This window comes from Aphelocoma coerulescens, chromosome 6 (genome assembly GCF_041296385.1).
Source record: "Aphelocoma coerulescens isolate FSJ_1873_10779 chromosome 6, UR_Acoe_1.0, whole genome shotgun sequence".
Lineage (NCBI taxonomy): Eukaryota > Metazoa > Chordata > Aves > Passeriformes > Corvidae > Aphelocoma > Aphelocoma coerulescens.
In genome coordinates, this window is record NC_091020.1 from 30,632,432 (window position 1) to 30,646,205 (window position 13,774).

General features: G+C 53.7%; 2 protein-coding genes across 2 annotated transcripts; one reads left to right on the plus strand and one right to left on the minus strand.

Moving 5' to 3' along the window:
• Positions 1-989: 989 nt before the first annotated feature.
• Positions 990-8,733, plus strand: EMX2 (empty spiracles homeobox 2). The gene is given in 5 exon segments (XM_069020124.1): positions 990-1,658; positions 1,661-1,707; positions 2,446-2,926; positions 5,011-5,195; positions 7,793-8,733. Coding segments are annotated over 5 exon segments (1,128 nt in total). The 5' UTR covers positions 990-1,411; the 3' UTR covers positions 7,961-8,733.
• On the minus strand, positions 5,121-7,484 carry LOC138112148 (uncharacterized). The gene is made up of 3 exons (XM_069018821.1): positions 7,245-7,484; positions 5,844-6,210; positions 5,121-5,695 (listed from the first exon to the last, which is right to left on the minus strand). Exons 1-3 carry the CDS (start codon positions 7,482-7,484, stop codon positions 5,313-5,315), a joined length of 990 nt encoding a protein of 329 aa, XP_068874922.1. The 3' UTR covers positions 5,121-5,312.
• Positions 8,734-13,774: the final 5,041 nt, after the last annotated feature.

Consider the following 13,774-nt stretch of genomic DNA (forward strand, 5'->3'; position numbering starts at 1 on the left):
ATAATTCCTCCCTCCCCAAGTGCTAAATTACTCGATGCAGTTTTCAAAGGAGCCCCGCGATTATGTCAGGATGTCTGGAAAGAAAAAAAAAAAAAAAAAGGAAAAAAAAAAGGAGTTGAAGTTTTTCCAATTCAGATTCATTCTTCAGTCCAGGAGAAGTGTAAATACGCTGATTCAAAACACAGTTCCTCCGAGGAGAAGGAGAAGTTTCTCTCTTTTTTTTTTCTCTTCCTTTTTTTTCCCCCTTTTTTTTTTTTTTTTTTTTTTTTTTTCCATTTTCAATGCTCTGGAACCAAGGCCCCAGTCGAAACCAGCACATCAAACACCCGCCGTATTTAGGGCACTTTCTCATCCTTGCTCGTGTCTGTAACCCCAGACCTTTTCGAGAAGAGGCATAATGACGGCCGGTTGAGGGGAAAAAAGTTGTACGGAGAAGGCGTGAGGGGTCTCAGAAAGTTCAGATACTAGCGACTCACGAGGGACACGAGTGGGGCTGAAGGAAAATCCTTCTCTCCCTTGCTCGGCACTCTAAGCTCAGCGGGGCCAGAACCCTGCACTCCGGTGTCTTCGGGCAGGAAAGGTTTCCCCAAATGTGTGAGACCTGGGAGAATGGCACCTCGCAGCAAAATCTGCCCAAAGACTTGAGTTATGCCGCGAAAAGCTGTCCCTCACTTTGCTCTGCGCTCGCACGCACGTGTGGCTGTGGATGTCTATACGTGCAGCCGCCCCACGCCTGGAGATCAGATTTACATTTCCTACAGAAAGTGAACTTCTCCCTCCACAAAGTGCACACAGCGCGAGGTACACAAAGGGAAACACGGCCTCAGACAAAGGCGCAAGAACAGCCGCATCTTTGCGTGCCCAACACTGTTTTGTCACTTATATTTAGCCGCTCGATTTGGTATTGTGTTAAAAATATCGGCAAGCTGGGAACAGATGCTTTTAGCAGAGAGTGGGGAAGGAGAATAGAATTCACCTCGCCCTTTACTGGAAACAACCATTTAGACAGCGATTTGTTTTTTAGCATAATTTAATGCAGCGAAGTAACGGGTTTTTAGTGTATAAAGTGAAAAGAAAATAGAAAACAAGGTCTGGGAACGAAGGAAAGAAACGCTAGACTGGTTTTAAGACTCCCCCCCATCCCTTGGTTCAACAGAAACATTAATTTACATTAGCAATTCCGCATCTTTAAGATAAATTACACAGCGGCGTAATAGATTTAAAGTATGCCAGATTTTTTTATCATTAATTGTAAATGTGCAAAATACCTGCTGGTACTTCACTTTAGAAGAATGTAATTGGCAAAAATGGGAGGCTGATGAATAGATAATAGATCCTTAACTACCAATAAACAGTAAGCACCAGCCAAGAGTATTAGGATGTGATCATAATTATTCTGCAGCTCCAGCCAATGGGAGGAGGAGAACTCAGCCCTAAAATCATCTCCGGACCCAAAGGTAAACGCGAAAATACGGACAAGGCTGGAACCGGAGACTTGATCCCTCGTCCCGTCTGCGAGAGCCCGGCGTGTCCCAGCTCTGCACGATGCTGCCCTGCGCTTTGTGTTCCGCACCGCGCGGTGCGGGCAGTGCGGAGGAGCCAAGGGGAAATAAATAAGTTCGGAGGAAGAGGACGACCCGTTCTCTCACCGGGACGAAATCTTTCCCAAGCGGGGCATCTCTCCCTGACGCCCCGGGGCCGATCAAGGTAACCTCGCCGGGCTGAGAGTACCCGAGAGGTGGCAGGGAGAGGGGTGTCGCGCTGGCGGAGCAGCCCAACTCCCCCCTGGCCCCCACCAGAAGAGATGCAGGGCCCCCCATCTCCTGTCCCGCTGAGCCCCCCCTCCCCGGCCCCCGTCCGCCTACCTTGGTCGCCGAGCGGCGGCAGGGGAGGGAGGGCAGCGCGGCTGCGGAGGGGCGCGGAGCCGAGCGGGGCCGGGCGCGGGGGCGGCGGCGGGGCGGGGGCGGCTGCGCGGGGCGCCGCGCTCCCCCCGCGCTGACGGGCGCGCTCCCGCCGCACTCCGATCCGCGGCTCCATCCCTCCCGATGGCGCTGCCCGGCGCTCGCCTCCCCTCTGACGCACTTTAAAGAGTCTCCCCCTTCAACCTCAAGGCGAGTAATAGCGACCAATCATCAAGCCATTTACCAGGCTTCAGAGGAAGCTGTTTATGTGATCCCAGCACTAATTAGGCTCATGAACTAACAAATCGTTTGCACAACTTGTGAAGGGGCCGATCACATCCATGGATTGTCTTTGGACTTAGGGGGGGAGGGGGGGGCGCGACCGCCTTTTCCTTGCAGGAGGGAAACTTCTCCCAGCAACTTTTTTTTGTGTGAGTGTGTGCGTGGTGCGTGTGTGTGTCTCCCTTTTGGGTACCGCTGGCTGCCGCTGCCTCCTTTTCCTCCAGCCCCTGTCTATTTATGTGTGTATCTATCCCTCCTCAAGTCACTCCCTGCTGCAAACTTCCCCGGATCGTCTCCCGCGCACCAGAGAGAGACGGGCAGAGATTGGGTCGGGGACTCTCGTCGCGGCAGCATGTTTCAGCCCACACCCAAGCGGTGTTTCACCATCGAGTCGCTGGTGGCCAAAGACAGCCCCTTGCCCGCGTCTCGCTCCGAGGATCCTATCCGGCCGGCGGCGCTCAGCTATGCCAATTCCAGCCCGATGAACCCTTTTCTCAACGGCTTCCACTCCACTGGCAGGGGGGTCTACTCCAACCCGGACTTGGTCTTTGCAGAAGCCGTCTCCCACCCGCCTAACCCGGCCGTGCCGGTCCATCCCGTGCCCCCTCCTCACGCCCTGGCCGCCCACCCGCTGCCTGCTTCGCACTCCACGCACCCGCTCTTCGCCTCGCAGCAAAGGGACCCCTCCACCTTCTACCCGTGGCTAATACACCGCTACCGGTATCTGGGCCACAGGTTCCAAGGTACGTGCAACTTTTCTTCTCCTTCCGATCCAGCCCTGCATCCTCCGGCGGGCCCCGGCCGGTCTCCGCGGTGCGGATGTTGGGGGACGGCGGGTGGTCGGGTGGCCCCTGCCCGGAGCCGAGGGCTCGGCTCGGCTGGGCCCGGGGTCTTTTGTCCCTGTCTCCCCCTCAGCCAAACTTGGGAGAGCTGTCAGAGCGGAGGGTCTTGGGCTTGGTTTTGTTTTGCTGCTTTTCCCGGTTTGTTTTGGTTTCCCGGGAAGACGAGGGCAAGCCCGGGAAGGCAAGGCCGCCTGGGACTTCGTCAGCTTTCTGCCCCCATTGAAAGCAGGCGAAAAGGTGGATATTTTTTGTTCCGGCGTGTTAAGAGCTAGAGAGGAGCCCCCGAAGGAAGCGGCCCCGCAGAGCGGGGAATGGAGAGAGAGGTGGTGAGGCTGTGGTTCCCCCGGGAAGGCGGCGGTGCCCGCCGGGCTGCCGGGGCCGAGCTGCGGGGCCGCAGGAAGCCCTCGCTGCCGCCCCAAGTCCGGCCGCTGCCCTTGCTAGAGGGGAAGAAATGAAGCGAACCCCAGAAAAAGGAGGAGGGGAGTGTGTGCGGGGAATTAATCCCAGCGCCGGAGGAGCGCGGGGAGATGGGGTTGTGGAGGACAGCTGGGGAAGGGGCACGGAGGGCGATCCCGACCGTGCAGTCAACGAGGGGCTCCAAATGCCAAGCGATTAATAACCAGCTGAAGGGAAATAACCGAATCCAATGGCGGACAATCAATAAAATCCCCCTTGTTTAACCCTTTGTAACCTGCAGCGTCTTCTCCGAAGGGTGAACCGATCTCTCCCGTAATGGGTCCGGCTTCTGCCACTTTAATTATAGGCAAACCAACAAACAAACAAAATCAGCCTCCACTCGCAGGGATCCATCTGGCTCTTTTTTTTCCCCTTGTATTTTTATTTATTAATTCGGAACGAAAACAAACCACCTGCATGCTGCATTTTCCCCGGCCTTCCACAGCCGGGCCGCTGCAGCCGGGTTGGGAAAGGAGCCACTCTCTCCGAAGCCAGGCGGTCTGAGACACAAAACGGATTATTACCCTTTCAGAATAAAATTACAGGTTTCGCTCACCAAATTATTTGTCGCAGTCACCAGGCGATTGGTAACGAGGGGTAGATGAAAGGCGGAAATGTCCTGGTGTTGAGACACAGCCTGATTTCAAACACACCCTCCTCCTCCAACGATTTTTAAAGCACTTACAGAGAGAGCCCCTCGGTGCCTTTTCCACCTCGGAAGGACCAGCCCGGAGAAGCGGCGCAGGGGCACCCCGGAGGGAAATGCCCACCGAAAAGCCCCGGCTCACCACCCCCCTCTCCCGCCCCCGCTCCGATGCAGGATGGGACGGAATGGGATAGGATGGGATGGCCGCTCTGTGGCCTCCTCGGAGTTTGGTTCTTTATTTCCACGCCGGTTCCCGGCGGCGCCGAGGCAGCGGGGAGGGTCAGTGGGCCGGGAACGGCGGCGGTGGGAGCCCTGTTGCAGGGGGCACACAGGCAGAACGAAGGGAAGCGGCGGGAGAAAGGCTCCGGCCGAAGTTTTGGGCGAGGGAAGCCGAGACAGGCCGGGGGAGCAGGCGGGCGGCTCCCGGAGGCCGGTGGGCGGCCAGGGAGACTCGCGAGGCTCGGCCGGGGCGCCCCGAGAGCCGCTCCCAGCTGGCCGCGACGGGAAGATGGAAATAACAAACAAATAGGGAAAGACGTGAGGCTCCGGTGGTCGAGGGGAAGGGGGGCAGCCGTGAGATGTAGCCGCAGACACCGCAGCCGGGCTCTGGCCAATTCTTTTCCTTTTCTCTTTTCTGTAGTGCTCCCCAGGTTGTGTTTCAGCATTTTAATTTCTCTCAGTCCTCTCCTCCCCTCCTATGTATTTATTCTTCCCCTCTACCTATTTGTCAAAGGAAAACTCAATACAAAAAAAGCTCTGAAAAATAAAAAAGAAACTATAGTTGAGGGTAATGGTGGGAGACAAAAATTCTTGCATTAAAAAGTCCTGTCGAGTGCGTTTGGGGAAGGTATTTTACTAATCTCCGTTTTACCCTCTTTCCCAGGGAATGAAACCAGCCCGGAGAGCTTCCTATTGCACAATGCACTGGCCAGGAAACCCAAACGGATCCGTACAGCTTTCTCCCCATCCCAATTACTGAGACTGGAACATGCCTTTGAGAAGAACCATTATGTAGTAGGAGCGGAGAGAAAACAGCTGGCACACAGCCTCAGCCTCACGGAAACTCAGGTAAGGGGGAAGCAGGGAACGGGCAGTTGGGAAAGCGAAAGTACCGGCATCTCCTTTGGAAAACCCACCCGGCCGGGCCGAGATTCGGGCAATCATAAGGGCAAATTCTAGTGGTGCTTAGGCCTCCAGTCCCGAACCGGTGGAGTGGAGAGAGGCATCTTCCCTCGCCTGAGCGTTGTAAAATCCCTTTCCCTTCGTGATTTCACCGCTCATTCCGGGGGTCGCGGTGCCTCGGCCGGGCGTGGGGAGCCGCAGCGCTCGGGGCGCGATTTCGGGTCCCTCGGGCAGCCCCGGCTGGAGCTCCGGCCCGAGCGGGGAGGCAGCGGCGACAGCTGCGGTCTGCGGGTCCGGTCGTTCTGCTGCGGGACTGGTCTGACCCTCAAGAAGGAGTTCGATGTTAGGGGAAAAGCCACCAAAACAGATGCGGGGGCAAGGGGAAGAAGCCCTCGTTTGGACCCTACAGCAGAAACACAGTTTCTTGGATGAATTTTCCCTCGTTTCTAGCCGGCAGAGGGGATGTGAGGAGCCGGTTCAGGAGGGCAGAAAGATGAAAAATAAAAGCAGAGAAATTATCAATAAGGGATCCCCCCTTCCCCCCTTCCACTCCCCTTTCCCCCCTCTCCGACTGGCTGCGGGCCAGAACCGCACCGGAGGCTGTTTCGGTCTCTCTGGCGGGACGATCGGCGATGTTTCTGCCACGGTCGTGCCGGCCCGAGGGTCTCGGCAGGTACCGGGGCTGGGCACCCGTGGGGCGGCGCGGAACGGGCCAAGAGCTGCGGCGGGGGCGGGCGCAGGCTCCCCCCGACGGCCGGGGACCCACGGCCGGCGGGGCCGCTGCGAGGGCGTTTTTCTCGCGGTTTTCTCCCCGCCGGAAGAAAGGCTGGAGTTTGGAGGATTGGTGGTTGTCGTTGTTGTTGTTGTTGTGTCGGGCTTTTGTTTTGTGCCCTTCCAGGAAACTCGTGGAGAGAGAGGGTTCCAGATGGGGATTGTCTCTGCTACAGTATGTGGCACTGTACTAAAAAAAAAAAAAAAAAAAAAAAAAAAAAAAAAAAAAAAAAGCCAAAATACCCAGCCGCAGCCTAGTTCAAAGTTCCCAGTAAACACAGCGTTCTCTGGGCGGATTAAGTTGTAACACTTTTTTTTTTTTCTTAACTCCTTTTCGTGGGGGAAGCAATAAAGAGGTTGGGGCTTTTGTTTTAAAATGTCTCCCTAACAAAACAATAAAAAGGGATCGCCACTTTTATGAGGTTCCCCGAACAAGGGACCGGTCACAGGCTTATTTCTACTGGAAAGCTGTATTTAAGGTGGTCTTTGTGCTGCTTGATTCCGAAGCTGGTTGGGGTCTTTTGTCCGGATGTCAAACCCCCAGTCCCCTACAAATGAGCTCCCTTTTGGGAGATCAACGTGCAGAAATGAACCGTCCTCCCCTTCAATTAGCAAACTAAAAGCAAATTAAACTCACCCCTTGTTCCCCGCTCAGCTTTTTAATGGGGGACTTTTGGAGAATATGAAAATGCAGCGGAGATGTGTGTCCGGCCAGTCAGGTCTCTGTTCTGAAGAGGCAGCGAAGCGGGTTAAACCAGCTTATTAAAATGCTCCAATTCCCTTTCCCCCCCTTGCTGAGGCCTTTATCAGGCACTTTCAGACAGAACCAGAGTTTAAACTGCTTTAAAAAAAAAAAAAAGTTTACCTTTGGACGCTACAAGGAGTGTGGCCAGCCCTGGAGATAGCTCCCAGATCAATATTATCTGTAATTAAAGCACTGAAGTCAGCTGCTGGATGGTTCAGTCAGATGTACGCGGCGCTGAACAAAGTCAGGGGATATTTACGATGCCACTTACAGATCTCACCACACTGCGATCGCTCCTGGACGGAGCGTCCCAGGGAGATGCTGCGGGGATCCGTGAACGTTTTTCTATTCGGGGCTTTTTCGTACATTTTATTCACTTTTCTAAGAGGAAAAAATCCCGTGCCTCCCCCCCAGCCCCATCCTCCCGCCCCGTTAGAACGGACGAGGCCCTGTCTTTGCTTTGCTTTGCTTTGCCTTGCCGGGCAGGTGGGAGCCCCGCAGCCGGCCCAGCCTCCCCGCCGCAGCCCCGGTGGCTCTCCCGGGGCTGGAGGCCGTGGGACACCTGGCCAGGAGCGAGGAGCCGGAGCCTCTCCGGGCGGCGGGGCCGTCGAGGTGACAGCCCAGGGGCGAGCACCACGCTGCGTGCTCCCCGTGTGGGCTACCTGGGCACTACTCGGGGCTACACGTCCGCGGGAGCTCCAGGTGCGCGCACCGCGCATCCCCCCGGCGGTGCTGCCCGCTCCTGCACGCGTGGGTGCTCTGGAAGTGCTCGGGGGGCGTGGGGCAGCTTGACCGTGCCTTTCCCGCAGCCGGTTGGGTGGCAGCGGGGCCCCGGCTCTGGTCGCTCCCCGCCAGGCTGGCCAGCGGTGACAGCAGGGCACGGAGCGGTGGGGACAGGCTACGGACAGAGCACACAGCGGGCGGGGCACGGTGCCACTGGCACACGGAGCAAGCGGGGCGCGGAGCACCTCCGCAGGTCCAGGGCAGCCGGCGGTCGGACTAATGCCCGGTGCCTTTCCTCCCGCAGGTAAAAGTATGGTTTCAGAACAGACGGACAAAGTTTAAGCGGCAAAAGTTGGAAGAAGAAGGTTCAGACTCACAACAGAAGAAAAAAGGGACTCATCACATTAACCGGTGGAGAATCGCCACCAAACAAGCCAGCCCAGAGGAAATCGACGTCACGTCGGACGATTAAAACCTGGCACTTTTGGACTTTTCAAAGCCAGCACCCCACCAACCGAAAGTGTTAAAGGCTCACCATCCCCCCCCACCCCCACCCCCCCAGCGTGGCGGTGCGAGGAAGGACACGGAGATCTTCATCAAAACGCGATTCGCCTGGGAGGGAGCTGGGAGCGAGCGAGGGCCAGCCAGCGAGGGGTCCGAACTGTGGCACTGCCGGCACCGCTCTGGCAAAGGGGATCTGTCAATCAAAGCCAAAACACCGGGACGAGGTGATTGACAGGTATTCCGTTTATCGCAGTCCACTTTTAAAATCATAACGTCAAAAAAATTTAAAATATATAGAAAAAAATCTTTAAAAGAAAAAAAAAATAGAAGCAAAAAAAAGCCCCCAACCAAACCAGAAAAATTAACACCTTACAGGACATTTTGCACTTCACAGTTTTTTCCGTCTTTGAAAGCGAAATTTCCATAAGCAGCCAAAACCCACACCTGTTTCAGAAACTTGAATTGCATGTGTAAAGCCGTCTGGGGAAAAAAAAAAAAAAAGAAAAAAAAAGGAAAAAAAAATCGGAAAAAAATTATTCCGGTTCCTAAAGACAGAAATGAATTGTAATTTTTTTCCCTTTAAGACAGGTTCTGTGTGCTTTTTAATTTTATTTTACGAGAAATGTGCAGTCTGTAAACATTTTATGATAACTTCTGGCGTCAAAGTGTTTGTGAAAGCTAAATGAAGTAGCAGTAACAAAGCATAGTGTTCCTTCCGGATGGACAAACACGGTGGGGAGGGGAGGGACGGGAGGGAAAGGCGGGGGGGGGGGGGCGGGGGAGGTTGGGGTTGGTCATAACTTTTGCTGCAAAAAAAAAAAAATCAAATGAAATTATCTCCCCCCCCCAACTGTATCCCCATTGCAAAAGCGGATGATGATTACTTTTTTTTAAGATTAACAAAGTGCAAACCCAGCGACCAGTTTTGGCGGTGGGGACACCTTCTAGGCTGGGAGGATCCAGAGAAAAGGGACTGAAAATCACGGATTGATTTTTTTTTTTTTTTCCTAATGGCCATTTTCATTGGGTCAATTTTCAAACACTGACCTTATAATATTCCGAGATCATAGAGCTACTAAAAAAAAAAAAAAAAAAGTGACAAATGTTTCCTTCATGTCTCCTATACCAGAATGTAAATATTTTTGTGTTTTGTGTTTAATTTGTTAGAATTCTAACACACTATATACTTCCAAGAAGTATGTCATTGTCAATATTTTGTCAATAAAGATTTATCAATATGCCCTAAATTTTTAAGCAATATCTTTTCCCCTTCACCCCCAAATTTCTCGGAAACCGATGGTTTCCCCCCACACCGCCTTGTTTTTAGCTGCTGAACCCCCGCGGCCGCGCCGCGCATTCCTGCGGCCATAGGCGCATTTTCTTCATGTATTCTCTGGCTGCTAAATAGACCTCTAAAAATAAGCCGCAGAGGCGCACTTGCTGTAAATAAATACCTAAAACCCCCCAAAACAGAACCAACCAACCAACCAAAACCCCCAAGGACAAACCCAGCCCCTTCCCTGGTTAGAAACTGAAGTGCGGACTGGCTCGTGATGGTGAAACTGGTCCGCAGCAGCCGCGCTCTGCTGAGAGGGGCTTTCCTCGGCAAAAATATCTGTTTTCTTTAGCGAGAGAGGATTTTTTTTTTTTTTTTTTGTCTTTTTCTCCGTCTTTTCTATCTCCTGGCCAGGTCGGTGCGGTGAGGAACAGGTCCTGTGAGCAGAGGCTGCGCCCCAGCTGCTGCTCTCCCTGCTGCTCTCAGGGAGCGATCCTGGGCACAGAGTAAAACTCTGACATTAAAGACGCGGGGGAAAGGGAAAAAAAAAAGAAAAAAAAAAAGTAAAAAAGTTGCTCTGGGTCCTTGAGGAAACTAGCTGGTTTTCTGGGGGTGCACAGTTGTTTTTTCATGCTTCATTTGCTCCTTAGCCTGATAGACTGCATTAATCAGTTTTATTTCCATTGATAGAGAAACCTCGTCTGCTCTGTTCGAGCTACAAAGAATCCTGCAAGCTTTTGTGAAAGTGCAAATCAGTTTAGGCAATTATCATACCAGGAATATGAAGGGGAAAGAGGAGGCATTGCCCAGTGGTCTCCTTTAATCTCTTAATCCGTGGATCCAGGGGGGCTAGTTGGACATAATTTAGGACAATCTGACTACCCTTTACACTGTGATAAGGCGAAGTTACAATGCATCGCAAAAATACGAGCTTTGTTAAACATACTGCCTTGAAAAGTTAAGATTAGACATTCTGTGCACGTGTTGGCTCTATCGGGTACTATGTAAATTTAATTTTTTTTTAAATATCCGATTTTTTTTTTTTTTTTTTTTTTTTTTTAGCATCGCTTCTTATACAATCCCGGTGACTTTCCATTCACTTGTGCTACAAATATGAGAGAGGCCCAGTCAGGGTTAGGACGCATGTCGCAATGCAGTCCTTTCCATTTAAACCTAGGCTAATTATTTAGTAGAGCTATTCCCAAGGTAAACTTCTCGTCGTGTTTCTTCCCTCCTCGAACAGCTGATGATGCAGATCTGGAAACCAAGCAGGACGCACATTTCCCCTGAACTCGCCCAAGCTGCCTTGCTCTCCACTTCAAACCCGGGCAAATGGGCAAACATTAAACGGATTGCGGCCGAACACCAGACTTGGGCCTTTCTAGAAATTGTTTCCCATCTTGATAAAAGGCTTATTTCTGCAGGAACCATATACTTCTCCCCCCACCCCTCTTTTTTTTTTTTTTTTTTTTTTTTTTTTAAACCGTGAGGGAAGAGAGGGAGAGAGAGGAAAAAAATTAAGCGTCCTATGTAGCGTAACAGCAATAAAATCTTCAGAGAATGCCATTAGCTTTGAAAAAAAACCCCTAAAAGCTTTATTACAAACCCAGCTTTGAAAATAGGGGGGATTAGGAGTCTGAAAGGGTCCCACAATGGTTAGAAGAAAAGGTTTCATGCTAATGAGGTTAATGCCCTTTGTATCTCAGGACTCCACAACTTCATTACTCCCTATCTCCGGCTGCACCAAGCGGCTCAGAACACTGCAATCCACTCCAGCTCTCCCCTGCCTTGCCTAGAGAAGGATTTGATAGCAGCTCTGTTCAAACTAGATAATTATATCTTTTCAAGTCGGAATTAAGATAAAGAAAGTGAAGCAAAGGCGGCTAGCCTTGATCCACTGCAAACAAATTTGGCGCACTTTCTAGTCTCTCTCCCCCTGCCTCAATAGGCAGGACAGTCAGCTTATTAGACCCTCATTTGCTTTATTAATTCATCTATTTAAAGTGGCAGGATTAGAGAGAGGGAGAGAGAGGCAGAGTCTAATGTGGGACAGTGGATGCCAGGCAACCTGGAAATATAAATATTGGCGAGATGCTATCCGAGCGGGTGTTTAAAAATACATTTTATATTAAATAACTGAGAGGGGCGGGAGAGGGAGAGTGGATTTCGGGTGGCGAATTGCAGACTCGGGCGGATTTTTACGGCTTTTTTGAAGGAAAGCTGAGGGACGGCTGCCGGGGGCCGGCTCCCCCTCCGGAGAACGCGCGGCCCTCGGTGCCTCGCGGAGGATTTGGCCCTCTGGCCCCCCGGGGGCGGCAGGACGAGCGGGGACCCCCCGCACCCCACGGCCCGGGGCCGCTCCTCGAAGCGCTGCCCGGCGCCCGCGGGTGCGGAGCGGAGCGCGCTGTCCCGCGCAGCGCCCCGGCAGCGGCTGCAGATCGGAGCGGCCGGGTTTGCGCGCTCTCCCTCCTCCATCGCTTTGCTCTGTCCGTCGGCCAAGGTCAGCGCATCCCGCCCCCGCCCCTCGCCTTCCCCGGCCCCTCTCAGCCCGGGGTCCCCGCCGCTGCCGCACCGGCCGAGGGCCGGATCCCCACCCTTCGCAGCTCTGCTGGCTCCGCGTTCAGGATCTGACCCCACCGGCCTCAGATTTTTAACCCTTTCTCTTCGGACTAAGCCAGCGGCTCCCAGCCGGGGTTGCTTCCCACCGGTGGGGTTTGCACTCCCCACGCGGCGCAAGCCCGCACCCACGCAGCCCTCTCTTTGCCACTGGACCGGGCTGAGGCCGGAGGCCTTTGGAGCCCCCTCTTTGTTGTGTTTAAACGCTGTTTATTTACCTTCCTCCTCTGATGGATCGAGCTGTTACCTGTGAGGGCTCGGCGGAAATCAGCGGTCCCCCTAATTAGCACCCAGCCTCCGCATAGCCCGTAGGAAGCAGGCAGGGCAGCTCGGGCCGGATTCCCTGATAAACAGGATTCTCCCAGCCCCTGCTCCCGTGTTCATCAGCAGTTCATAACTGCTCGGAGCTAATACAGCCATTGATTTACTTCTCCAAAGGGTCCCGCTGCGAGGGGGAAGCGGGAGTTTAGAGAACCTCCTGACCCCGAGCCGTAACCTCTCTCCTCGCCAGCCTCTCTCCTGGTGGGATACTCGCAGCCGGGGAAGCCCAACCCATGGCCCACGCTTGAAACCGAAAGGGCCATTAATCACCTTCTCTCGCTCGCTTTTAATTGACCTTTTGCAATTAGCGCCTGTTGCAGGGAAGGCGACCCGTCGGCTGTGAGTGAACCCCCCCGGTGCCCCCTCGGACCCTTCTTCCCCGGGGGGGGCCGTGGCCGCCCCAGCTCCGCGGGTGTCCCCGCAAGGTACGGCTGGGAGGATGCTGCGGGAACCCCTCCCGCACCGGGCTCAGCCCTCCTCGCAGGTAGCTGCCCTGGCCGGAGCAGGAAAGGCAGGATCTGCCTCCTCTCATCCTTATCCTTCCCCTTGTCCCCGTCGTGGGGCCGCTCGGCCCTGCTGCCTCGGGAGCCCCATCTCCCCGCCCGGCCTGGCTGGAGCCCCGGCTGCTGAGGGGGCTCCGGGAGAGCATTTATAGACCCGCTCTGCATCGCCCACGGCTGGACCTGACGTCAGGAAGAACTTGATCTCGCCCGCTTTGCTCCTGCTTCTGAAACTGATCCTTGAAATGAGAGAACAGACTCTACACAATTCCCATGGCCTTGACATAAGGTACAGCGATAAATATACACCACTAATGAGCAATTACCATATAATCACCTTCCAATTAGCTCGCATAATGATGAATTAAACATTCTAGCCTGCTGGATTAGGTTTCTTACTTTGTATATTATTTACGAAGGCTAGCTTCTGCTGAGCACCAAATATCAAATTAGATAGGGAATTTTCAGTTGGGGGTAATTACACATTCAGAGCATGCCCGGAGTTTTTGTCACCAGCCAACTAAAGTGTATTGGAAGGTAGTGTCCATCCTTTTCTGTCTTTCTTTTTGATGTCTTAAAACAAAGTCCACGCTTTTCCGCCAATGCTCCGCACGTCGCCTCCTCCGTGTTAATCCTGCTTCCTTCCCCAAGGCTGGACAGACAGAAGAACTGGACGGTTTTTTCCTTGGGACAGTTAAATAATAAGGAGCAGGCAGAGGCAGGAGCTGGGGGAAGCAAAGGAGCTCTCAGGCACACAATCCTCTCACTCATGGTTGCTCCATCCCTGGGAGGTGGGAAGAAACCCGGCCTGTTGTCCTGGACAGGTAGAAAAGCCCTGGTCCTCCGCTCGGGGTGGTGAAGACTGGCCGGGCACAGGAGGGGACATTCCCCACACCCACGCCCCGGGTTGCTCTCGCATAGATCCCAGGACACCCTCCCTCGAGTGGTTGTTTCCTTCACATTCTGGGGAGGGGACTCCAAAATAATCGAGTCCCGGCTGCGTTTGGTCCGGAACTGGGCTGAGGGAAGGAAGGGGAAAGGCTTTGGGTGTCGATTCCCCCTGGACGGG

What these genes read in the sequence shown, in the direction of transcription:
- LOC138112148 (XM_069018821.1), bottom strand. Translation starts at nt 7,484, where the DNA reads ATGCGCGGTGCGCGCACCTGGAGCTCCCGCGGACGTGTAGCCCCGAGT. An exon ending in GCGGGGCTCCCACCTGCCCG is followed by an intron (nt 6,211 to 7,244) that starts GCAAGGCAAAGC and finishes TTTTTTTTTTAG; the next exon opens with TACAGTGCCACATACTGTAG. An exon ending in AGAGACCGAAACAGCCTCCG is followed by an intron (nt 5,696 to 5,843) that starts GTGCGGTTCTGG and finishes TCTGCCGGCTAG; the next exon opens with AAACGAGGGAAAATTCATCC.